The sequence below is a fragment of the Jaculus jaculus genome, chromosome 5, assembly GCF_020740685.1.
Source record: "Jaculus jaculus isolate mJacJac1 chromosome 5, mJacJac1.mat.Y.cur, whole genome shotgun sequence".
NCBI lineage: Eukaryota > Metazoa > Chordata > Mammalia > Rodentia > Dipodidae > Jaculus > Jaculus jaculus.
This window is the reverse complement of record NC_059106.1, coordinates 43,199,907-43,226,771: the sequence shown is the minus strand read 5'-3', so window position 1 is coordinate 43,226,771 and position 26,865 is coordinate 43,199,907. Positions and strand designations below refer to the sequence as shown.

General features: G+C 42.6%; 1 protein-coding gene across 5 annotated transcripts in view; it reads left to right on the top strand.

The window, feature by feature from the left end:
- Positions 1 to 26,865, top strand: part of Rere (arginine-glutamic acid dipeptide repeats) — a 315,974-nt gene that overhangs the window by 135,235 nt on the left and 153,874 nt on the right. For 4 of the 5 annotated variants that reach the window (XM_045148710.1, XM_045148711.1, XM_045148709.1 and 1 more), the window contains one exon: positions 10,296 to 10,400. In XM_045148710.1, coding sequence (XP_045004645.1) covers positions 10,296 to 10,400 — 105 coding nt within the window. Of the gene's footprint in view, positions 1 to 10,295; positions 10,401 to 21,170; positions 21,381 to 26,865 lie in introns of those variants that run through there. The other variant, XM_045148712.1, reaches the window with a different exon arrangement.

Genomic DNA, 26,865 nt, shown 5'->3' with positions numbered 1-26,865 from the left:
TGTTCCAGGCAAATTTCATACAGATACTTACTTGTTTATGTCATTTCCCATTTATTTTTATTTTTATTATTTGTTTTCCCTTAGAAGTAAGGAGGCCTGTTGAATGGGTTGACCTGGTATTTACAAGACTACAGGTATAGGAGAAAAGTTTTGCTCAGAGAGCCATCTTGAGAACAACTAGTTACACCTGTCTTTGCAATTTGATTGTTGTATTACATTTTTCCTCTTAAGGATGAATTTTAAAAAAAGTTTTAAATGATTATTTTTAAATTTTTATTTGTTTGTTTGCAAGGACAGAGAGAGAGAGAAAAGAGAAGAGAGGAGACAGGCAAGAGAAAAAAACAAAACAAAAGGAGACAGGCAGGGAGTTCACTGCAAGTGAACTGCAGATGCATGTGCCACCTTGTGCATCTGGTTTACATGGGTCTTGGGGAATTGAACTTGGGTCCTTTGGCTTTGCAGGCATATGCCTTAACCGCTAAGCCATCTTTCGAGCTCAAGGATGATAGAGGTCCATGGGCCTGGAACAGTTTCCTCTAATGGAACTGAGAATGTGGGACCTGGGAACATCCCCATGTTTCCTCTGCACTTGTAACATGCAGTGATTGTGGAAGATAATATGGCATATCAGAAATGGTGAGATACTTGCACTCTTGTTTTCCAGCTAGCTCATTATTTGCCTCATAGTCAGGATAAAAAATATCCTCAGGCCAGGTGTGGTGGAGCATGCTTTTAATCCCAGCCCTCGGGAGGCAGAGGTAGGAGGATCACTGTGAGTTAGAAGTTACCCTGAAACTACATAGTAAATTCCAGGTCAGCCTAGGCTAGAGTGAGACCCTATCACAGAAAACAAAAATTACCAAATAAACAAACAACAACCTTACAGAGCAGAGGTTGGACATCATGTCTTGCCATAGCACTGTCTGGCTGGGCTAATAAACCTCCAGGTCCATCCCCAGTGATAATTTCCAGCCAGGCTCCCCCTCCCAAATTGCCATCAGCTGTGATTGAGTTAAGAGGCTTAATCACAAGCATATGAATCTATGGGAGACATTTCACATTCCCTAAATCTCAGAGCTGTTAATTTCAATTTAAGATTTACTTTCCAGCTTTAATCTATAGCTAGTTTTACACGTGGAAGGATTTAGACCTGTAACTTTTTGGTTTTTCATGGTAGGGTTTCCCTCTAGCTCAGGCTGACCTGGAATGAACTATGTCATCTTAGTCTTAGGGTGGCTTCAGACTCACAATCCACCACACCCAGCTCTTTCTTTTATTTTTATTCTTATACAGGGTGTCACTTTAGCCCAGGCTGACCTGGAACTCACTCTGTGGTTTTAGGCTGGCCTCGAACTCACAGCAATCCTCATACCTCTGCCTCTCCATTGCTTAATATATACCTTTTAAAATGTTTGTTTTAGAAAGAGAAAGAAGAGAGCAAGAGTGTGACAGATAGACACACATATGCAGACACAGACAATGGGTATGCCAGTGCCTCTTGCCACTGCAAGTGCTGATTAAAGGTTTTAACCTGTAACATTTTCATTCTTCTGTTATTGCTGTTTATTGTCACTTTGACCAGACTGGGAATGAAGCCTCTTTGGTGGAGTGGATGTGTCACTGGGGATAGGCCTTGAGGCTTCTTATCCATTGCAGACTCCTTCCGTTCAAATAGTGACAGTGTTACCTGCTTCCCCTCAAGATTGTAAGACTAAAGCGAGCCTTTTCCTCACATCAGCTGCTTGTGGTTGGGTGTTTTGTGCCAGCAACAAGAAGGTAACTGCTGCACATGTGTAGTACATTGGAGGACTTACTAACTTCGTCATTTATGTATTTATACACACACCATTTATAATGGCTTTGTCCTGCTGGTAGTTGAGTGACTCTGTATTGGGTGCTGGTGACACCTAAGAAGAGTCTGCTACTACCGTGCCCATTCTCTAGCTCTTCCTACTTAACCTGCTGTGGGTAATTGGGTTAGCCAGCTTTCTCTCACTATGCTTTAAAATACCCAAAATAATTAACTTAAAAGATTTTTAAAAATGGGCTGTAAACTGGCCATGGTGGTGCACACCTTTAATCCTAGTACTCAGGAGGCAGAGGTGGAAGGATCGCCATGAGTTCTAGGCCACCCTGAAACTCCATAGTGAACCATAGTGAATTCCAGGTCAGCCTGAGCTAGAGTGAGACCCTACCTCAAAAAACAAACTACAGCAACAACAACAACAAAAGGGCTGGAGAGATGGCTCAGCAGTTAAGTGTGCTTCCTATGCCAGCATGGGGACTTGGGAGTAAGGGGTGGTATTGCTAGAGTTCCGATGTCTAGATCCTACCAGACGTAAATAATGGTGTGGCACACATGCCTATAACCCAGTCCTGCAGAGGAGCAGAGACTTAAGAATCACCAGAGTCCTGCAAACTCTGGAAATGAAAAGAGTCTCAGCCAGGTGTGGTAGCATATGCTTTTAATCCCACTTAGAGCTGGAGAGATGGCATAGTGGTTAAAAGTACTTGCTTGCAAAGCCTGTAAGCCCAGTTTAGATTTCCCAGTATCTAGTAAAAAGCCCAACACACAAAGTGACACATGTATCTGGAGTTTGCAGAGGCAACAAAGCCCTGGTGTGCCTATCTTCTCTACCTTCTCTCCCTTTCCCCACCTCTGCTTGCATATAAATAATAAATATATATTTTTAAGAAGGTAATCCCAGTTGGGTATGATGTTGCACGCCTTTAATCCCAGCACTCAGGATGCAGAGGTAGGAGGATCACCCTGAGTTTGAGGCCACCCTAAGACTAGTGAATTCCAGATCACCCTAAGACTAGTGAATTCCAGATCACCCTAAGACTAGTGAATTCCAGATCACCCTAAGACTAGTGAATTCCAGATCACCCTTGGCTAGAGTGAGACCTTACCTCAATAAACAAAACAAAACAAAAACCCCACAAGACCAGGGGAAGAACAATGGAACAGGACACCCATTGTTCAACATATGTTAGCAACCCCTGTCACAGGTGAGCATTTGGGGTGCCACAAGGGCACATGCATGTGCATACATCATACAGATACTACATATTGTAACACAAACACACACACAAAACTGAAAGACTTATTTTGAGGTACAGTTCAGAGACTATGGTCTGATCAGTTGGCTTTGTTGCTTTGAGACTTGGATATCCTTAAGCAAGTGACTATGTCTAATGTAGTTTCTTTGCGTCAAGATAACATGATATGAAGGTGTCATGGAACAAAACCACAAAATGATAGGGGAGGAGGCTGGCGTTCCACAACCTCTTCTGAGGATATACCTACCTATGATTTAGAACTCCCCCCAGGTAGTGCCACCCTGTGGACCAAGCCTTTAACATACTGGCCCTGAGCATGGGGAGACATTAAGGTTCTAAACTATTTCAGTAGCTGATTGATTTGTTTCTTGGTTTATCATTCCTCTTTTTGCAAATGAGTCACATACATGTCACATCTATTTTCTTAAAATTTCTTCTCCATTTTTGGTGTGGTGTGGTGCGTGTGCATGTGTATCCATGTTCATATGTGTAGGGTTCATGTGTTTGCTTGTGACAGCTCATCGATTGAACTAGTCTAGCTAGCTGACTTGCCCTGAGGATCTTTTTTTTTTTTTTTCCCCCTGAGGATCTTCTTGTGTCTGCCTCCTGAGCATTCACTGCCGGCTTGGTACTGGGCCCTCATGCTTACACAGCAAGTGTTTTCATGACTGAGCCATCTCCCAGCCCCTTCTTATGTGAGGAGCAGAATGTGTCTTGTCTTTTGAGCTTTGTTTTCACGTGGCAGTCAGTATATTGTGGGAATTGCTTATTCTATTTGTTCACTTGCTGTCTTATATGTGGATGTGCTTTTTATTTGTAGGATTCTGCCATTATTAGTAATGTTTCTGTGCATGTCCTTGGGCACATACTGTAGGTGTGTTTATCTTCAGGGTGGATTTGTGGAAAGGCTATTGCTGGATTCAAAGATCTGCATACATGTGGTTTGTTAACTCTTGCCAAATTTCTCTTCAGAAGGGCTATACCAATTTGTACTTTCCTTCTAATAAGGCTGGTTTTCCTAACAAAACGTTTTACTGTTTTTTAAATTTACCAGTCTGACAGGTGAGAATGTTATACTAGTGTTGGCTTCCTTTATTTTATGAACAGTGAGTGAATTTGAACATCTTTCATCTGTTTGAAGGATATTTTTATCCCTTTCTGTGAATTGTCTGGTCATGTCTTTTCTATTGGGTTTTTAACTTTTACTTTGAAGTTCTCTATAGAGTCAGATGTGGTAGTCCAGATCTTAATGGCAACCCTCAGGAGGCTCAGTCAGGAGGATTGTGATTTTGAGACAGAACCGGGCTATAGGATAAGACTGTGTCTCCAAACAAAACAGAACAGGTTTTGTTAATACTGATTTTTTTGAGGTAGGGTCTCACTCTTACTCAGGCTGACTTGGAATTAACTATTTAGTCTCAGGGTGGCCTCGAATTCACAGTGAATCTCCTACCTCTGCCTTCCAAGTGCTGGGATTAAAGGCATTCCCCACCATGTCCAGGTTTTTTTTTTTTTGTTGTTGGTTTGGGCTTTCGAGGTGGAGTTTTGCTGTAGCCCAGGCTGACCCGGAATTCACTACGTAGTCTCAAAATGGCTTCTACTCATAGTGATTCTTCTACCTCTCCCTCTGAAGTGCTGGGATTAAAGATGTATACCATCACACCTGGCTTAATAGTGATTTTTAATGAAAATCATCAACCATTTATTTTCTTCCTTCTGGCTTGAGTCATAATTGAAAAGAAAACATGTTTCTTTCCCTTTGCCTTATTTTACACAGTTCTTCTCATTGTCGTAGCACCAGTTAGTCTGTCTTACCCTTGTGGTTTAAGATGCCACATCTGTTATCGAATGCTCTCCATATGTCTTCTGGGCTGTTCTGTTTTGTTGTTCCATGGTCTATTTTTGTTTTAACACACCCTTCTTTTAATTATAGGCGCTCTGTAGTGTGCTTTGAGTAATGTAATGTTCCCTTTTAAAGTTGTTTTTCATATGAGCATTACATTAACTTGTTTCATTCTACAAAACAGTTTGTTGGTGTTTGTATTTAAATTCTTTCTCTTTAATTTATTTTTTAATATTTATTTCATTTGAGAGAGAAAGAGGCAGATAGAGAATGGCCACATCAGGGCCTTTAGCTGTTGCAAAAGAACTGCAGACACATGTGCCATTTTGTATATCTGTTTTATGTGGGTCCTGGGGAGTTGAACCTGAGTCCTTTGGCTTTGCAGGTAAGTGCCTTAATTGCTAAGCCATCTCTCCAGCCTGATATTTGTATTTAGACTGCATTATAGGGCTGTGGTTAAGGTGCTGGCTTGTGAAGCCTAAGGATCCAGGTTTGATTCTCCAGGTCCCACGTAAGCCAGTTGCATTTGGTGGCACATGTGTCTGCAGTTCAATTGCAGTGCCTAGAGGCTCTGGTGCGCCCACTCTCACTCTCTCTCTGTCCCTCTCTCTGTCTCTAATAAATAAGTGATTAAAAATAAATCAGAAAAAAAATTACATAGACTGCATTGTAGCTGAGGGTGTGTGTGTGTGTGTGTGTGTCTATATATGTTATAAATAACAAACACAGAGAGAGACCAGTGATTGAGTACTTGCTTAGCATGCACAATCCCTAGCACATACTGGCTTGGGGTAGTGGATGGTTGCACTGACTCTATTAATGAACCTGTGGAAAAGTGCCATGTTTAAGAACACAGTGAATTGTTTACACTGACTTGTGTCCTTTAGAAATGTTTGAAATTTTTTCCTTCTGTGGGTTTTGTACTTTTTTTTTTTAAATTTATTTATTTATTTATTTGAGAGTGACAGACACAGAGAGAGAAAGACAGGTAGAGGGAGAGAGAGAGAATGGGCGCGCCAGGGCTTCCAGCCTCTGCAAACGAACTCTAGACGCGTGCGCCCCCTTGTGCATCTGGCTAACGTGGAACCTGGGGAACCGAGCCTCGAACCGGGGTCCTTAGGCTTCACAGGCAAGCGCTTAACCGCTAAGCCATCTCTCCAGCCCGGTTTTGTACTTTTTGATGTTGTTATTTTGTTTTGAGGCAGGATCTTCTCAGTCTAGCCCAAGGTGATTTACAAGTCACTGTGTAGGCCAGGTTGGCCTCAAAATCATATTGATCCTCCTACCTCTGCCTCCCTGGCACTGAGAGATTTTGCACATTTTTGTTAGCTCTTTCCTGAGCACTTAATCTTACAGACTGGTATTGAACTTCAGATTCAGTAACAGAGAAAGCATGCCCCCCTAGGTAGCTCTTGCTCTAGCCCAGGCTGACCTGGAATTCACTATGTAATACCAGGGTGGCCTCAAACTTACAGTGAGCCTCCTACCTCTGCTTCCCAAGTGCTGGGATTAAAGGCGTGCACCACCATGCTTAACTTTTTTGTTGTTTGAAAGCACATTAAAAAAAATGTATTAGCTGGGCCTAGGCTAAAGCAGAAAAAGATGGTGTGAAGATCTCCACAACTCTGGTGGAATATTGCATCAGAACTATAAAGTGCCTTCCACTGACAACAGCTCAGATTTACTTTATGATGACTTGTGAAGTGTTCCTTTCGTGCCCCTGTACTGTCAAAGGGAAGGGAGCAAGTAGGGACCTTCAGCAAAAACTCATTCACAGAGGGTGGGGAAAACAAACAGCTCCTGCTAACTCCTCTTGTGGATCTGTTTTCTCCTTTTTATGGACCTTTAATGGAAAGTAACTAAACCTCCACAGAATGTCTGAATTCTTGCATTCCTTACCCTTCCACTGCTGTTTTGATACTTTTTTTTAGCGGAGGGGGAAGCAAGCCAGGTATGGTGGTACACATCTTTAATCCCAACACTTGGGAGGCTGAAGTATGAAGATCACTGTGAGTTCCAGGCCAGCCTGAGACTAACTACATAATGAATCCTAGGTCATCCTGGGCTGGTGTGAGACCCTACCTTGGCTAAACAAAACAAAACAAAACACCACCCAAACTCCCACCTGTTTTTGGATTCCTAAAGACTTAGTGTAAGATATTTTATATGTTTAAAGTTGGGAATGCACTGGGAGTTCACAAGTGCTATATATACTGGGCAGCAAAAGGAAATGGGAGGCTGGGAAACAAAAATAAGTAAATAAACTCCACAAGACAAACTTAAATAAAAGAAAAGTGATAGGCTGGAGAGACGACATAGGGGTTAAGGTACTTGCCTGCAAAGTCTTAAGAACTCATATTCAGATCTCTAGGTCCCACATAAGGCAGACCCGCAGTGATGCAAGCGCTCAATGCCGCACATGCGCACACAGTGGTGCATGCATGTGGAGTTCACAGTGGCTGAAGGCCTGGCGTGCCCTTTCCATCTCTCTTTCTCTGACTCTTAATTTCCCTCCTCCCCCCTCAGAAAAGTAAACTTGAGCCTGGTGTGGTGTGGCATGTCTTCAATCCCAGCATTTGGGAGGCAGAGGTAGGAGGATTGCTGTGAGTTCAAGGCTATCCTTGGACTCCATAGTGAATTCCAAGTCAGCCTGGGCTAGAGTGAGACCCTACCTTGGAAAAAAAAAATGGCAAACTTGCCAAGGTTTAGCTGCTCATTTACATTAGTGCATGTGCATTTGTTCAGCCCATGGAGGTCAATTTGTTTATGTTCGTTTCTAAAGCTGGGGTCATCTGTGGGTACCAGGGACTGACTTCTTGCTAAACCTGGTACAATGTGCTTCTGCCTCTATGAAATTGTCCTGAGAAAACAAATTTTGTTGAACTCCATTGAGATCTAAAGCTTGAAATAAATGTTCATGCTTTGCATTAAAAATTACTTACTTGAGTGAGGAGCCAGGTGTGGTGGCACACGCCTTTAACCCCAGCACTCGGGAGGCAGAGGTAGGAGGATTGCTATGAGTTCGAGACCACCCTGAGACTACATATTGAATCCCAGGTCAGCCTGGGCCAGAGGAAGACCCTACCTTGAAAAACAAAATTAATTGCTTGAAAATGAGAGAGAGGTAGAATGGACACACCAGGGTCTCCAACCACTGCAACCGAACTCCCAAGTGGCATGTGTCACTTTGTGAATCTGCCTTTTTGTGGGAACTGAAGAATCATACCTGAGTCTTTCTATAGAATAATTTGTGAATATAAGGGAAAATACAAGCAAAAATAAAGGACATAGCCAGGCATGGTGGCACACAGGCAGAGATAGGAGGATCACTGTGAGGATCACCTTTAGACTACATAGTGAATTCCAGGTCAGCCTGGGCTAGAGCGAGACCTTACCTCGAAAAAAACAAACAAAAAAGTGAATTAAATTTCCTATTTATTTATTTATTTATTTATTTATTTATTTATTTATTTGGTTTTTCGAGGTAGGGTCTCACTCTGGTCCAGGCTGACCTGGAATTCACTGTGTAGTCTCAGGGTGGCCTTGAACTCTGAGCAATCCTCCTGCCTCTGCTTTCTGAGTTCTAGGATTAAAGGTGTGTACCACCACGCCTGGCTTAAATTGCCAATTTATGAAGAAATTGTATTGAGTGGCTTGGGAGATTGCTTAGTGAGTGGCCTGGATTGAACTCCCCCTTATCCACGTAAAAATAAATGGACAAATTGGCCAGAATTTGTTTTGCAGTAGGTGTCCATGGTGCACCCATATACTCTTCTTACCTCCTCTCCTGATTGCTTGTGCTTGCTCACTCACTCGCTCTCGCTCGCTCTCTTTTTAATTTTTGAGTCTAGGCTGTCTTGGAATTCACTGTGTAGTCTCAGAGTAGCCTGGAACTCACAGGGATCCTCCTACTCTGCCTCCCAAGTGCTAGGATTGAAGGCGTGCACACCATGCCTTACTTCTATCTTTATTGCAGTATTTTTATGGGAAAGTTACTTCCAATTTATAGTAAAACAATATTACCGGAAGATTTTAAAAAGACATTTTTATTTACTTATTTATTCATTTATTTGACAGAGAAAGAGTGGGGAGGGAGAGAGAATGGGCACGCCAGGCTCTCCAGCCATTGCAAATGAATTCCATAAGCATACCCCCTTGTGCATCTCGCTAATGTGGGTCCTTTGGTTTTGCAGGCAAACATTTCAACTGCTAAACCATCCCTCCAGCCCACTTGAAGATATTTGAGTTGCTTATATACTGGATCCCTTCCTTATAACTGTTTAAAAATTCTTTTAATTTCTTTTCTTAAATATTATTTATTTGCTAGCAGAGAAAGGGGGAGAGAAAAAAATGAGCATGCCTGGACCTCTAGCCCCTGCATACAAACTTCAGATGTATGTTCCACTTTGTGCATCTGGCTTTACATGGGTAATAGGAAATTGAACCCAAGTCTTTAGACTTGTAGGCAAGCATTTAACTGCTGAACCATCTCTCTAGCCCTTAAGTTTTAATTTCTAAGTAAGTTTTTCTCATGTACGTTAAAGGAGATGTGTGTGTGTGTGTGTGTGTGTGTGTGTGTGTGTGTGTGTGTGTGTTTATATTCCAAAGAAATGTTAAGTATTATTTAGTTGTCCCCCCGCCCCCCTCAGTAGCGTCTTACTTTAGCCCAGGCTGACCTGGAACTCACTCTGTAGTCTTGAATTCTCGGCAGTCCTCCTACCTCTGCCTCCCATGTGCTGGGATTAAAGACATGCCTGGCTTTTAAATGATTTAAATTGAAACTTTTCATCAAAGGTTTTTCCTATGATTTTAATCCTCTCTTCACTCTGCCTTTCATTTCTAATGTACTTTGAAGCCCTGCCTTCAGTTTACCTTTCTTATTATTGTTATTTTGTGACATAGTGTCTCACTTAGCCCAGATTGTTTTAGAGCTCACTAGGTAGCACAGGCTGGCCTCAGATTATTTGCCTACTAACCACACCTGGCCTTAATTAGTTTTACTTTATTAACAAAACAGTGAAAAGCACTTGAGATGCAGCTTTGTATGCTAAAAAGCAATCATCAAACAAAAAAGATATTGCTGAGTCAGGCCTTGGTGGCGCATGCCTTTAATCCCAGCACTAGGGGAGGGTAAGGTAGGAGGATTGCTGTGGGTTTGAGGCTACCTTGAGACCACACAGTAAATTCCGGGTCATCCTGGTCTAGGGTGAGACCCTACCTCGAAAAACAAAAACAACAACAACAACAACAACAACAAGCCATTTGAATATGGGAGTTGTAGCATGTGTACCTATACCAAAGTTTGAGTATATGCTTCCTCCTCTGCCCTTTGCTTGGCAAAGCAATTGAGTAGATTACTAATGTACTCTTTATTTTTGTTTTTCCCTAGAGGGAAGTGTAACATCTCCCATTTTTCTGATATATTTGCTGCTAGAGAGTTTAAAGCCCGAGTGGACTCATTTTTCTACATATTAGGCTACAACCCAGAGACAAGGTAAGTAAACCATTATGACCACTCACAACTTTCTCCCTATTCTCATTTGTGCATGTGTGTATTCTTGTGTGTGTACACATCTAGATTTAAAGTAGTAAAATACCAAATAAAATGTCCTCACAACCTGATAGCAAATCTTCTTAGCAGTGGTATAGTCAGTTTCCTCAATATTAATGTTAGAGCACCTTGCTTGCTCTTGAGGTCTGCCAGGGAGAGGGAAGGTACAAAATTTGTGTGTAGAGATGGTGGGATAAGGACATACTTTAAGTCGAAGTATGTTTTGAATTGAGAAATTGGTGGATTATTTCATGACACATCTCAAAGCCTCCCTTGAGACCATGTTCAAAAACACTAGGTCACATCAGGAAGATTGTTGTTTATTCATGTAGTTTGTTTACTTTTGGTAATGAAATCCCAGAAATACTCATTTAAATGTCTTTGGTGAGCTGGGTGTGGTGGCACATGTCATTAATCCCAGCACTCAAGGAGGCAGAGGTAGGAGGATCACTGTGAGTTCCAGGCCACCCTTAGACTAATTCCAGGACAGCCTTGGCTAGAGCAAGACCTTACCTCAAAAACAAAAACAAACAAAAAAAACAAACAAACAAAAAAAAAACAGGCTGGGCGTGGTGGCACACACCTTTAATCCCAGCACTCGGGAGGCAGAGGTAGAGGATCGCTGTGAGTTCGAGGCTACCCAGAGACTACATAGTGAATTCCAGGTCAGTCTGAACTAGAGTGAAACACTACCTCAAACACACACACACACACACACACCACCAAACAAACAAGAAAGGAAGGAGGGGAGGGGGAAGGGAAGCAAGAAAAGACCATCTTTGGTAAGACTGCTAGCATGAGACAGATACAGCCTGTTCTTAAACATCTTGGTAAAATCCATGTGGCAGCAGAATTACTTAAATAGAAGTGATGTACAAGAAACAGCTGGCAAAAACACCTTTTACCTAGTGTGAAAACCAGTATACTAAGCAACTGGAAGCTGGAAGCATGAGTAAGTATAGAGAAGGCTACTGCATATTAATAAAAGGAAAACCCATCAGGAACATAGAACAGCTGTACTAAGTATCGGGGCACTATGTTTTTGTTTTTTTCCTTCTTTTTCATTAAGGTAGGTTATAGCTCTAGCCCAGGTTGACCTGGAATTAATCTCTAGCTGGCCTCAAACTCACAGTGATTCTCCAGCTTGGCCTTCCAAGTACTAGAATTAAAGGCATGCACCACCATGCCTGGCCCAGTTTTAATAATATTTGACGTAAAGCTCTAGGTAGATCAAGGTATAATAATAGTAGGTGACTTCAGTACTTCACTCTAATCAATAGGTAGGTCATCCAGGCAAAGTCAACAAAAACACTTCAGAGTTAAACCGCATGATTTTCTAGTTCTGTGAAGAATGTCATTGGAATTTAATGGGAATTACATTGCACAAATGTGAATATGGGGTTATCACTTAGACACTCCTGGGATCCTATATACTATTTGATGTATTCCCTAAAATCCTCTTACCCTAAGGGTCTTAGAGAGGAACTGTGACTGTATAGTAGTGCTACCCAAGTCATTTCAGGAGTAAAAGTTCATTAGCCAAAAATGTTATGACAGATATTTCCACCCAAGCAGGGTACAAACTGCAGGGGGCTGACACATGACAGCCATATATCTGTGGCAGCCTGACTGCATAATTTTATCTTTGAGCATTTGGGGAACATTTGCTTCTGTGCATGAGAATCATCCCAAATTTACTTCTGTGGTCACCATGCTGCGCAAAATAATATCATTGCTTTTTCATTTTGTGTGAAGCTTGATCCAAAATTTGCTTAGAAACCTAATAAAGATATACATTTCTGAGATCTTGATAAGCAACCTACTGAATATTTAATCAAAACACTACAGGTGGTCATGGTGGTCCATGCCTTTAATCTCCATACTCTGGAGGCAGAAGTAGGATCACCATGAGTTTGAGGCCATCCAGAGACTACATAGTGAATTCCAAGTCAGCCTGCGCTAGAGTGAGAACCTACCTTGAAAAACAAACAAACAAACAAACAAACAAACATAACAAAAAAACCCCACTAGAGTTCTTGGTCTCCCACCCCCACCCCCAACACACACACACTCTTTGAGGTAGTGCTTTATTCTAGCCCAGGCTGACCAAATTAACTATATAGTCTCAGGGTGGCCTCCACTCACAGTGATCCTCCTACTTCGGCCTCCTGAGTATAGGGATTAAAGGTGTGTGCCACTACCCCTGGCTTGAGTCCTTGATCTTCATTAGCTTTCATAGGCATTTAATCTGACTGCTCAATCTTTGAGATGAAATCAGCCCTAGAAAGAACTCTCCTCTTAAAACCCCAGTGTGTCCCTGAGGAAATCATGCACTTTTTGTGTCTAGAAGATTGCACTGTAAGCAGTCCTACCTTTCCTTTGGCTTTTACATTCTTTCTGCCACTTCTGTAATGGACCCTGAGCTTTATGAGGTGTGGAGGAGTGACAGAGATGTTTCAGCACTTAGCACTCCTCTGTCACTTCTTCTCAGCACTGTGGTGCCTTCTGAGTCATCCTAGTGGTCACTACCATCTGAAAAGAGAAGCTTCTCGGGCTGGAGGGCTGGCTTAGCAGTTAAGGCATTTGCCTGCAAAGCCAAAGGACCCAGGTTCGATTCCGCAGGACCCACATTAGCCAAATGCAGAAGAGGGCATAAGTGTCTGGAGTTCATTTTCAGTGGCTGGAGGCCCTGGCATGTCCATTCTCACTCTCTCTTTCCCTGTCAGATAAATAATAATTAAATACATAAATTAAATACATAAATATGTAAATGAATGAATGAAAGAAAGAAAGAAGAAAGGAAAGAGAAGCTTCTGTAACCAAAAATGAGAGTATCATTACTATATGTGTATGAACGTTAAGGAAAGTGCTTACAAGGCAATTTCTTGAGCATAATATATGCATTTAGCCAGACAGTAGCGTGCATTACAACCTAGGGGCTCATGAACTCCCCTGCCTTGACTAGGTGTTTTTTGTTTTTTTTTTTGTTTGTTTGTTTGTTTTTCGAGGTAGGGTCTCACTGTGGTCCAAGTTGACCTGGAATTAACTCTGTCATCTGAGGGTGGTCTTGAACTCATGGCAATCCTCCTACCTCTGCCTCCCGAGTGCTGGGATTAAAGGCGTGCACCACCACGCCCGGCTCCTTGACTAGGTTTTGACTAGGCTCTTGGGTAGGTTTTCAGCACTAGGCATGTATTCTCTCTTGTGGAGTGGTCCTCCAGTCCAATTAGAGAGTGATTGGTTTTTCCCATAACAGACATGTGACTTCTCTCTCCCATAGAGCTGCATGCAGCATAGTTTTTTCCAGCTTTCTGTTAGCTGGTTTGTAGGGAGTTTTTCAGCTCAGCTCTAGCTTGATTTCTCAGTGACCTTGCAGCACAAGCATGTTGAGTCTTCAGCAATAGGGTCTTACTATCTATTCCTGGTGGGAAACCAAGAGCCTTGGCAATATATTGCTTGTAATGTTTTGGGGGCATCAAGAACTTCCTTGGCCAACAACTCACTGGAAGACATCACATCCCTGGCACTGAAAATTTTTTAGTACCAATCTATAAAAACCAGGCGTGGTGGCGCATGCCTTTAATCCCAGCACTCGGGAGGCAGAGGTAGGAGGATCACTGTGAGTTCGAGGCCACCCTGAGACTCCATAGTGAATTCCAGGTCAGCCTGGGCTAGAGTGAGACCCTACCTCGAAAAACAAACAAAAAAACAAAAAAACAGTCTATATAGCTTCTGAGTGTGCCATTATCCAGAAAAGTAGGTTTCCATATGGCTTATTCATAACATCTTTTTTTTTTTTTTTGCTTTTTTTTTTTTTTTTGTGCTGGGATTAAAGGCATGTACCACCATGCCTGGCCACATCTTAAATTTTGATTAATTCTCCCACTCCCTTCCTTTATAAACTCTTCCCCTGACCTCACTTAGGCCATTCCATCCTCAGTAATTTGTTCATCTACTTACATATATACAATGCCATCCTAAAGACATCCCCTCTCCTCCCTCCATTATAACCCCTTTTTAGCTTATTGGCCTCTGCTACCGATTTTTACTCCAACTCACAAGTCTAAACATTTGTAGCTAGGATCCAAATATGGAAGAGAACATGTGATGTTTGGCTTTCTGGGCCTGGGTTACCTCACTAAGTACGGTTCTTTCCAGATCCATCCATTTCCTTACAAATTTCATAATTTCATTTTTCTTTACAGCAGAATAGAACTTCATTGTACAACATCTTCATTATCCATTCATTTGTTGAGAGACATTTGGGCTGGTTCCATTTCCTAGCTACTGTGAATAGAGCCTGCCTGGATTCTTATTTCTATATCAATAGAGATGGTCATAGTTACTTTAGTTTTGTTTTGGAGGTGGGGTCTCTCTGTAGCCCAGGCTGACTTGGAATTCACTATGTAGTCTCAGGGCAACCTCAAACTCAAGCAATTCAGGTAACTCTGCTTCCTGAGTGCTGGCATTAAAGGTGTGCATCACCACACCTGGTGTAATTATATATATATAATCTTTTTTTTTTTGTTTGTTTTTTCTTTTTTTCCTGAGGTAGGGTTTCACTCTAGCCCAGGCTGACCTGGAATTCACTATGTAATCTCAGGGTGGCCTTGAACTCACGGTGATCCTCTTACGTCTGCCTCCCAAGTGCTGTAAAGGTGTGCACCACCATGCTCAGCTGCATAATTATATTTTTGAATGACAAAGTGCTATACTTTAGTCTAATTCTCATAAAAGTTCATGTTGGTATTGTGTGTGTGTGTGTGTGTGTGTGTGTGTGTGTGTGTGTGTGTGTAGTTTTATTTATTTGAGAGAGTCAGAACAAGAGATAGAGACTGACAGAGAGAATGGGTATGCCAGGGCCTCCAACCACTGCAAAGGAACTCCAGAGTATGTGCTCTGGCTAACGTGGATCATGGGGAATTGAACTTGGGTTCTTTGGCTTTGCAAGCAAGCTCCTTAACTGCTAAGCCCTCTCTCTAGCTCTGATATTGTATTTTATAAATATAGGGAATTTACATGTTATATCTTGTGCTCTTAGCTGGTATGGGTTCATTATAGATTGATTTTTATGAAATGTCATATTTTTAAAATATATATATTTATTTGAGAAAGAGAATGGGCATGCCAGGGCCTCCAGAACTCCAGACATATACACCACCTTTTACATCTGATTCACATGGGTATTGGGGATTCTAACCTGGGTCCTTATGCTTCACAGGCAAATGCCTTAACTGTTCAAACCCCAATTTCATGTTTTAGCTGTGTTGGAAACATCTTTCTGAAATCCATGATTCTCTTGCCTTAGGCCCCCAAATTCTTGAATGCCTCACCATTCCAGGCTAACATTTAATTTTCCTAATGAAGAAATCAGACTTTATTCACTAGAGAATAATTGGACATGTTTAAATGGTAACAAACTGAACAGCAGCTCTGGGTTGAGGGAGAGACCTCATCTTGAGGAAATATGCTGATAAGCATTAGAGAAGGACACCTCTAGCCTCTGCAAGCACGCACATGGTATGTTAGCATCTGCATGCACTCACATGCATACACTGCACCAAACATTCTTTTTTTTCCCCCTTTGAGTTAGGGTCTTACTCTAGCCTAGGCATTGCACTCACAGTGATCATCCTACCTCTGCCACCCAAGTGCTAGGATTATAGGTGTGTTCCACCATGCCCAACCCCCCTCCAAACATTGTTTATAAACACACACACTGAAAAAAAAACCAAAATAGGGACTTATGGGTTAAAAGTATTTACTTGAAAAGCCTGCTGGCCTTTAGTCCAATACCCTTAAATCTTAGGTAGGAAGTATGAGGTCAGCCTTGGGCTATAGAGGTCCTAGTCAGCATGGGCTAGCGTGAGACCCTGACTTGAATAAACAAAACAAAAATCCTGAAATAAATCATTCTCCCATATTTATATCTGAATGATCTGTGTATCGTTATGTTCACATAGTGATATATACTTTCAGAAAATAATTAAGGGGCTAGAGAGATGGCTTAGCAGTTAAATGCTTGCCTGTGAAGCCTAAGGACCATTGCTCGAGGCTTGATTCCCCAGGACCCACATAAACCAGATGCGCAGGTGGTGCATGCATCTGGAGTTCCTTTGCAATGGCTGGAGGCCCTGTCCTGCCCGTTGTCTCTCTGCCTCTTTGTCTGTCTGTCGCTCTCAAACAAATAAGTAAAAATTTTAAAAAAAGAAAGTAATTAAAATTTTCTGTCTATAATATGCATATAATTGTGCATTCTTCTATTAATCTTTCATATATTATGAATGAATAACTTACCATTAAAACCACTAATAGTTTGTATTTACATTTATTTGTTTATTTTTGGTTTTTTGAAGTAGGGTCTTCCTCTAGCATAGGCTGACCTGGAATTCACTATGTAGTCTTAGGGTGGCCTTGAATTCATGGTGATCCTCCTTCCTCTGCCTTTCTAGTGCTGGAATTGAAGGAGTGCACACCACGCCCAGCTTGTTTGTTTTTTGAAGTAAGGGCTGTCTGTAGCTGAGGCTGACCTGGAACTTACTCTGTAGTCCCAGGCTGGCCTTGAACTCAAAGGTATCCTCTTATCCCTCTCTGCCTTCTGAGTTCTGGCATTAATGACTTGCGCCACCACACCTGGCTTAAATTTTTTGGAGGTTGGGGTGGGGTGGGGTGAATTTTCAAGGTAGGATCTTGTTCTAGGCCAGGCTGACCTGGAATTCATTCAAGGTGGCCTCAAACTTATGGCGATCCTCCTACCTCTGCCTCCCAAGCACTGGGACTAAAGGCATGCGCCACCACGCCTGACAACCATCCCTTTTAAATTAAATTTAATTTTTTATTTATTTGCAAGCAGAGAGAAATAGAGGCAGAGAATAGGTGTGCCAGGGCCTCCAGCTGCTGCATATGAACACCAGATGCATGTACTGTTTCGTGCATCTGGATTTATGTAGGTACTAGGGTATTGAACCCAGGTCATTAGGCTTTGCAAGCAAGTGCCTTAACCACTGAGCCATCGCTCCAACACACTTTTTAGAAAAGTATTTTATTTTTATTTGAGAGAAAGAAAGAGGCAGAGGCAGAATGTGTGTGGGGGGGGTAGGGAGAGAGATATCAGATGCATGTGCCCCCTTGTGTATCTGGCTTACATGGGTACTGGGGAATCAAACCGAGGTCCTTTGGCTTTGTAAGCAAGTGCCTTAACCACTAAGCCATCTCTCCAGTTCCCCCACTTTTTAATTTTTTTTAAAAGAGTTTTATTTGAGCTGGTTGGGTGTGGTGGTATATATCTTTAATCCTAGCGCTTAGGAGGCAGAGGTTGGAGGATCACCATGAGTTCAAGGCCACCCTGAGACTACATAGTGAATTCCAGGTCATTCCTAGCTAGATAGAGCAAGAGCCTATCTCACCCCCCCCAATAATTATTTATTTATTTGCAAGGAAAGAATGAGTGACTGAGTGAACGAATGAACATGGGCATGTCAGGGCTTTTAACCCACTGCAAACAAATTGCAGATACATTGTGCCACCTAGTGCATCTGGCCTACCTGGGTACTGGGGAATCTAACATGGGTCCTCAGGCTTCACAGGAAAGCTCCTTAACCACTAAGCTGTCTCTCCAGTCCTAAATCATTATTTTATTTTAAGCGTTTGATTTTATTTTTACTTTGTTGTTATTATTTACAAAGGAGAGGACTGTTTTTTTTTTGACACTGTCTGAGAAAGCATGTTTGGCTTTATTTTTTTGTACTTTTTTATTTAAATAAGGAGAGTCCTTTCATATGGAAAGAGCTAGTACAATCACATATTTGAAAGGAGAAACAGGTACTGAACTGGAGGGAAGGGAGGGTGAGCGTCCAGCACACTGGGTGAATCCACGATTCCATTTCCCATCCGAGGTAAGAGGTTCCCCAAATCACATCTAAACAAGCTGCACAGCACACCTTTAGCCATTGGAGAGGACTGTTTTTAATGAGAGGAGAATCTGTGCTGGTCATATTCATGTGATTTGGTTGCCAGGTTCTGATTGTTAGTTTTGTTTTCTGAAAGTATTTTTTTTGTTTTTTCAAGGTAGAGCCTGGCTCTAACCAGACCTGGAATTTAGTCTTAGGGTATCCTCGAACTCACATTGGTGATCCTCCTACTTCTGTCTCCCAACTGGTGAAAGTAGTTTTCTCTGTTTCTGGTTACAGTTCTGGGGACATATGTACCAGTAAGGAAAAATGATCTTTTAGTCTGAAACACCTGCCCCATGTGTTTGTTGTTTGGTGCATTTGGCATTTCTTGTGTATTGTAAGTTCTGCGTTTTGCAGAAGTGATTCTCAGCTCACAGTAGTAAGACTTGATGTGTACCCTAGGCAGCTGCTTCCGATGGATGATCCTCTTGTTTTGTGCTATATATAGGAAGCTTCAGGACACTAAAACAGATTGGAATTTCTCCACTGTCTAGTACATTCTGGGAAGTAGCATTGTCCTGTCCGCCCCCCTCCCCCAATCCTTTATGGCTTTGGGGATCTCACCATTTTCTTTTCTTTTTTTTTTTTTTTTTAATGAAGTAACCAGGGGTTTATTTGGCAGAAATCTTGTTTGCCCTTTGTGGGAGGTGGACATTGGAGAAGTGCTTTGAGGGTTTTAACAGGACCTATCTTGGCTATGGCTAGTACTATAGACAGAACTGTGGTGCTGCTCTTAGTACAGTAAATAGCCTTAGCTTACATGGCTTTAGAAATCTTGTAAGTTAACACCCCCCCCCCCCCCCCCCCATAGGGTCTCACTCTGGCCCAGGCTGACCTGGGGATTCACTATGTAGTCTCAGGGTAGCCTCGAATTTATGATAATCCTCCTACCTCTACCTGCCTTCTGAGTGCTGAGATTAAAGGTGTGCGCCACCAACACCCTGCTTTAAATGAAACTTTTAATGAGCGTAATCTTGTGGATAACTTTTCAAGGATTTAGCTAAGAGTTTTGAATCAGAGGGGTTTTTTGGAGGGGGAGTTGAACTCACTCTGTAGTTCCAGGCTGCCTCTAACTCACACTGACCCTCCTACCTCAGATGTGCTAGTGCTGGGATTAAAGATGGGCAACACTACACGTGGCCAGGGTTTTTGGGGTGGTTTTTTAGTTTGTTTGGCGGGTGCTAATTGTTTTTTGTTTTTGCTTTTGCCTTTTTTTTTTTTTTTGAGGTATGGTCTCACTAGGGCTGACCTGGAATTTACTATGTAGTCTCAGGGTGATCTTGAACTCATGGTGATCCTCCTACCTTTGCCTCCCAAGTGCTGCTATTAAAGGCGTAAACCACCACACCTAGCTTTGCTTTGGTGTTTTTGAAATAGGGTTTTGCTCTAGCCTAGGCCGATCTGGAACTCACTCTGTAGTCTCAGGCTGATCCAAAACTCACAGTGATTCTTCTACATCTGCCTTCAGAGTGCTGGGATTCAAGGATTGCAGCAGCACACCTGCATGGGCAGTTTGCTTGTTTGTTTATTTGCAAACAGAGAGAGAAGAGTGGGAGACAGCCGGTGTGGTGGAGGTGCACTTAGGAGGAGGCAGAGGTACGGGGATCTCCCTGCGTTCAAGGCCACTCCGAGACTGCATAGTGAATTCCAGATCAGCCTGAGCTAGAGTGAGAGCCTGCCTTTCAAAACGCTAGAGAGAGTGAGATAATGGGAGCATCAGGGCCTCTAGCCATTGCAAATGAATTCCAGACATATGTGCCACTTTGTGCATCTGTTTCTACTTGGGTACTGGGAAATCGAACCCCAGGCTGACAAGTATTGTAGGCAAGCACCTTAACTGCTGAGCCATCATTCCACCCTCAGTTGGTTGGTTTTTGACACAGCATCTCATTCTAGCTCAGGCTGGCCTGGAACTCATGGTGATTCCCCTACAGTAGCTGTAGCCATCTGAGTGCTGGGAGTAAAGACGTGCCACCATGCCTGACCTTTTATTTTTTTGGTGGTAGGCTGAAATTTGAAAAGTATGTTGGGGGAGAAGGGGTGTGATGAATGCTGTATTGCTAAGCTACATCCTCCATCCCAAACCTTGATTTTGAACCTTCCCACACTACCTCTCTGTTAGAGGTGTACACTTCACTGGGCATGTATAACTTTAGGAAATGCTTTTTTCCTGGGAGATTTTGAGCTGCTTATCTAAAGATGTGAGCTCTTTGCGTAAGACAGTGTTCTTTATGTGTTGTGCTCTGCCTGTGTACCTGTGTGACTTGTCAGGCTCTTTGCAGCTTTACCTAGTTTGTATGTTTGGTTCCTTCCTCCCAAATGCTTAGGGTTTTCAAGAAGAAATGTATGGAGTTTCTGTTGTTAAGATGTTACTAGTATGCTTTTGAAATGTGTTGCTGTGTTTCTGATATTTAATTTTTTTCATAGTCTGGTCTTTTTTTATTCTTTCTTGGGAATTTGTTGTTTATCCAAGATTTAGTTAGAAATAGACGAAAGAAAATTTAATATCTTCAATGGACAGAACAGGTCCATTGCAGAAGCCTTTTCCCTAGCTTTGCTTGCTGTGTTTCCCTGGTGTTGGCTGTCTGGGATCCCCTTTCCAAGGCCCCACTTCTCTGCACACTAGCTTGGTGTGCAGGGAGAAGCTTCAGAGTCTGTTGGCTGGGCTTTATTTACGGAAACAGCAGGGTTGAGATTGATTGCGTCGTGGAGAGACAGTGTGTGGATGAGGGAGGGTCACAGCACATGCTCAGTCCTGTCAGTGTGAGGCGAAGTTTCTGCGTTCTGCGTGAAGGCTTAGGTCATAGCACAAGCTCAGTGAAAGCTCTGTGAGGTCTCTGAGACTGCATGTGCCTCCATTTTGAGTAGTTAAAGTAGAAAAGGGCAGAGTTTCAGCAGTAAGTAGAGGTGCAGGAATCCAGCTAGACTCACAGAGCCTGTTAGTCATGGACGATCCATTCAGCCCCTGCAGGTAGGCTGTCTTTCTCTGGCCTCACACAGATGGCTTTGCTGCTCGATCTCACTCCTGAAGGTGTTTGGGAATCATCTCATTCATAGTGCATGCTCCTGAGAGCCTTTGATCAGCTAGGCTGGTCATGCAGAGGTGGTGTTGCCATGCAGAGCTTACAATCAAAGCTAAGAATGGGGTCTGCCCCGAGAGAAATTCATTCAGCAAAGTGGGAATGTGAAGATTTGTGGGTCTCTGTCCTGTCCTCTTCCTTTCCCCTTAACCTCTTGTTGTTGCTGTCGTTTTAGCCGGAGTGCATTTGGTTGAGCTTGCCCAGCTTCAAGGTCTGCAGAAACCTGCAGGCCGCCTCATTCACATTGCCAGTGTGGCTGGGAGGGATTGCCTGGGCTGATCTGTTTGGCTGTTTTAGGAAGGGTAGTAGGTGGGCAGTCATTGGTTGATTTGAAGGTGGGTGGAACTTGTTTTGATTGAGAGCCTGTTTGCCAGAGCAAATTATAATTCTTGTGAGGTGAAACATGGAGGGAAGGATTGTGGGTTACGCTTGCAACTGTGCTACCTTAAAATGGGTTTTTTAAAAAGGAACAAGTCATGTCACAGTAGGTTCTGCTGTGTTGCTTCCTTTTGGAGTTTGAAAATTTTCATGGCAGTTTTCTAAAAAAAAAAAAAAAAAAAAATCATGCATTGACATTTTGTTTTTGTGTTCCCCCACTTCCCAAGGCAGGGTCTCACTGTAGACATGGAATTCATTATGTAATCTCAGGCTAGAAGTCGAGGTTTCTGGGGGCTAGGAAGATGGCTCAGTGGTTTTGCTTCTTTGCAAAGCTTGCTGGCCTGAGTTCAGTTCTCCAGCCACCCACTTACATAAAGCTGTATGGACATCTTATTTGTTTGCAGGGGCAAGAGACCATGGTGTGCATGTGTGCGTGTATATAAAGTTACTTCAGGGAGATGTCTTAGCAGTTAAGGCACTTGCCTGCAAAGCCAAAGGACCCAGGTTTGATTCCCCAGGACCTATGCAAGCCAGATGCACACGGTGGCAAATGTGTCCAGAATTTCTTTGCAATGGCTGGAGACCTGGGTGTGCCCGCTGTCTCTCTGTCTCTCTCAAGTGAATAAAAAATAGTTTTAAAAAATGTTACTCCAGGGCTGGAGAGATGGCTTAGCGGTTAAGCGCTTGCCTGTGAAGCCTCAGGACCCCGGTTCAAGGCTCAGTTCCCCAGGTCCCATGTTAGCCAGATGCACAAGGGGGTGCACGCGTCTGGAGTTCGTTTGCAGTGGCTGGAAGCCCTGGCGCGCCCATTCTCTCTCTCTCTCTCTCCCTCTATCTGTCTTTCTCTCTGTGACTGTTGCTCTCAAATAAATAAATAAAAAATGAACAAAAAATATTAAAAAAAAAAAGACAGGACTGGAGAGATGGCTTAGCGGTTAAGTGCTTGCCTATGAAGCCGAATGACCCCAGTTCAAGGGTCGATTCCCCAGGACCTACGTTAGCCAGACGCACAAGGGGCCGAGCACATGCTTCTGAAGTTCGTTTGCAGAGGCTGGAGGCCATGGTGCGCTTATTCTCTCTCCCTCTCTCTGCCTCTTTGTCTGTCTGTCTGTCGCTCTCAACTAAATAAATAAAAATGTACAAAAAATTTTAATTAAAAAAATGGCAGAAGCTGGGTGTGGTGGCACATGCCTTTAATCCAGCATTAGGGCAGAGGTAGGGATTCAAGGCCAACCTGAGACTACATAGTGAATTCCACGTCAGCCTGGACTACATTGAAACCCTACTTCAATAAATTTTTTGAAAACAATTAATAAAAAGTAAACAAAGGGCCAGGCATGGTGGCGCATGCCTCTAATCCCAGCACTTGGGAGACAGAGGTAGGAGGGTTGCCATGTGTTCGAGCCACCCTGAGACTACATAGTAAATTCCAGGATAGCCTGAGCTGGAGTGAAACCTTACCTTGAAAAAACAATAAATAAATAAACAAACAAACAAAGGCCTTTAATCCCAGCACTCTGGAGAGTGAACTAGGAGGATATTTCTGAGTTTGAGCCAGCCAGACTACATAGTGAATTTCAAGTCAGCCTGGGCTAGAGCAAGACCTTAAAGGGGAGCAGGAGTTGTGCTAGAGAGATGGTTTAGTGGTTAAGGTGCTGCTCACAAAGCTTAAAGACCTGAGTTCTAGTCCCCAGTACCCACATAAAGCCAGATGCACAAAGTGGTGCATGTATCTGAAGTTTGTTTGCAATTCTCTACCTCAGGAAAGAAAAAAAAAAAAGTTGCCAGGCATGGTGGGTGGTCCACGTGCCTTTAATCCCAGCACTGGGGAGGCAGAGGTAGGAGGATCATTGTGGGTTGGAGTCCAACCTGGGACTGTGGCCAGGTCAGCCTGGGCTAGAGTTAGAGACTTGGTCTTGAAAAAACAGAACAACAAAAACAAAAAGATTTGGGGTTCAGCCTCTTTGTCTATCTCTCAAACAAATAAATTAAAAGAAAATTTGATGGGGAGGAAGGGCATACCATGGGATATTGTTTACAGTCATGGAAGTTGTTAATAAAAAAAACTGATGGCCAGGCATGGTGGCACATGCCTTTAATCCCAGCACTCAGAAGGCAGAGCTAGGAGGATCACTGTGAGTTCAAGGCTAACTTGAGGCTAGATAGTGAATTCCAGGTCAGCCTGGGCTATAGTGAAACCCTACCTCAAAGAACAAAAAATAAAATAAGATAAAAATTGATGAGTGGGCTGGAGAGATGGTTCAGTGGTTAAGGCATTGTGCCTGCGAAGCCTAAGCAGCCAGATTCAACTTCCTGTTACCCATGTAAGCCAGATGCACAGAATGGCACATATGTGTGGGGTTCATTTGCAGTGACTGGGAATGTCCTGATGCGAGAGCCCTCTGTCTCTTTCTCCTTCTCTCCCTTTTCCTGTCTCTCAAACAAATAAAAATAAAATATTTTTTTAAATATTGTTTCTTCTAACCATTTTACCCTGTGTAGTTATATGTCTGAGCAAGGTAGGTAGTGACTGTTTTCCTTCTTGCCTGCCATATTCACAGTACTACAGAGATTCGGAATTAGGCATTGGCCATACCTTGTATAACATTTCAGTCTTCCAAATGGGAACTGATACCTTTATTATTATTTTTTATTCATTTACTTATTTACTTGCAAGCAGAGAGTGGTAGAAGAGAGAGACAGAGAGAACGGACATGCCAGGGCCTCCAGCCACTGGAAAGGAACTCTACACACAGGTGCCACTTTGTGCATCTAGCTTATGTGGGTACTGGGCAATAGAGCTCAGATCCTTAGTCTTTGCAGGCATGTTTCTTATCCTCTGAGCCATCTTTCCAGCTCCATATTGTTTTGGGCTGGGGGTTGATGGTGGTTTTTAGTCCAGGCTGACTTAGAATTCACTCTGAAGTTTCAGGGTAGCCTTGAACTCACAGTGATCCTCCTGCCTCAGCCTCCCAAATGGTGGGTTTAAAGGCATGTGCCACCACACCTGGCTTTCTTTTAAAAGAAAGAAAGAAAGAAAGAAAGAAAGATTTTCATTTCATTATTTACAAGTAGAGAGAAAGAAAGTGTCTGTGTGTTTGTATGTCAGGGCCTCTTGTCATTGCAAACAAACTCCAGATGCAGGCAGTACTGTGCATTTGGCTTTACGTGGGTACTAGGGAGTCAAACCTGAATGGTTAGGCTTTACAAGGAAGTGTCTTTAGCCACTGATCCATCTTCCCAGCCCACAGACAGACCTTTAGAGGTGTGTTGTAGTCATGCTGACGTGCTCCACAGTTCTTTTTCTAGGGATACCCCACTTAGATGCAGTCTGTGCTTTTAGTGCATAGCAAGTCACTGATACCTACCCCACACACTTTTTTTCTTCTTTCTTTTCTTTTCCTTTTGGTTTTTAGAGGTATGGTCTCACTCTAGCCCAAGCTGACTTGCAATTCACTATGTCGTGTCAGGGTGGCCTCAGACTCATGGCGATTCTCCTATGTCTGATTAAAGGTATACACCACCTTGCCTGTCCTGGGGGTGGATGGGTGTGTGTGTGTGTGTGTGTGTGTGTGTGTATAAATTTTGGTTTACAAAAGGTTGATACACATATACTAGATTAGACTGTGCTTATTAAAGACATCTATTTATTATGTGTTTGGGTGTGCAAGGGCATTTTGTGTCAATAAATGAACACCAGATGCTGTATTAGAGATATTTGGTCAACTTAAGTGACTGTCCCAGACTGTTGTTTCTTCTCACCTTCCCTCTCTTTGGGGTAAAGAAGTGCCCATATCACTTTCTTGGGCAAGCCTCAAGGTGGGCTTCTGTACCCAGCTGACATGCCTTTTTGAAGATGCTATCTCTGTAGCTGGCCATTGGCCTTTGCTTCTCCCTTTTTGATATTCAGTTGCAGGCTTCCTCCTCCTTTCTGTCCATTCCCTGTTTACTTCTTAGACTAAAATGTTTCCATGGTAACAGGTTACTTTTCAAAGGGAACATCTTGTCATTTTATTTAATCCACTGCAGCTGAAGAGGACTGAAATATTAAGTTGTAGTTGCTATGGATACTGCTTTGTTCAGTTTCTTTTGTATCAGATTTCACATGCAATGAATTTCTCTTTATTTTTTTATGCTCAAGAAATAAATACAATGACTTGCCATTATTGTTGTAATTTAGTTTCTGCAATTATTTTTTCATATTCCAAACTAAAGATTTATAGTATTATGGTGGTTCAACCTCAGTGGCTTTGAAAAACATATATTATTTCATTAGCTATACAGAGAAATGCTTTGTGCTGAATAAGATTGTGACAATTCTTTAAAAAATTAATTTTTTTGGTAGCCTGATTCACAGTTAATAGGATGTTTCAAATCATGACCCCATAGTGATCTTGTATAGAGGAAAATGAAATATTAGCTGAGTCAAGTAGAGCCTCCTGTAATCCTAGCGCTCAAGAATATCATGAGTCTGAGGCCATCTGAGGTCAAGAAGACCCTGTCTTCTTGAAGTCTTGTTGGTTTTCTTTCCTCCCCCACTTCTCCCCTCCTGTCCAAAGAAAGCTAGCTCACTTGGAGTTTGTTTCTGGAGTCGTACTGACCATGTGCTCTGGCAGTTACTTGCTCACAGTCTGCAGTAGATCCTGGGAGCCAGGCATCCTACTGAGCTTGTCTCATATCTGTCTTCTCTGTTTCCAGTTTTCTCTGTAGCACGTCTCCCAACAAACCTCTTCAATAATTTAAAAAAACTATTCTTTTATTCTTAATAAGTTACAGTGCTACTACAAAGCAGTCTTGTGTTACATGAGCATAATACCATATCACACATGGGAAATCAGTGCTAACATAGACTTCATGTAGATACTGTGCTGTATCATCATGCCTGTGGACACAGCTGTCCATCATAGTTGGGTTGTCAGTTATGCTGCCCTGGTAGTCACCTCCCCCACATTCCTAACACCTTTAACCACTAAGCCCTGTATTATCCAGCTCTATGAA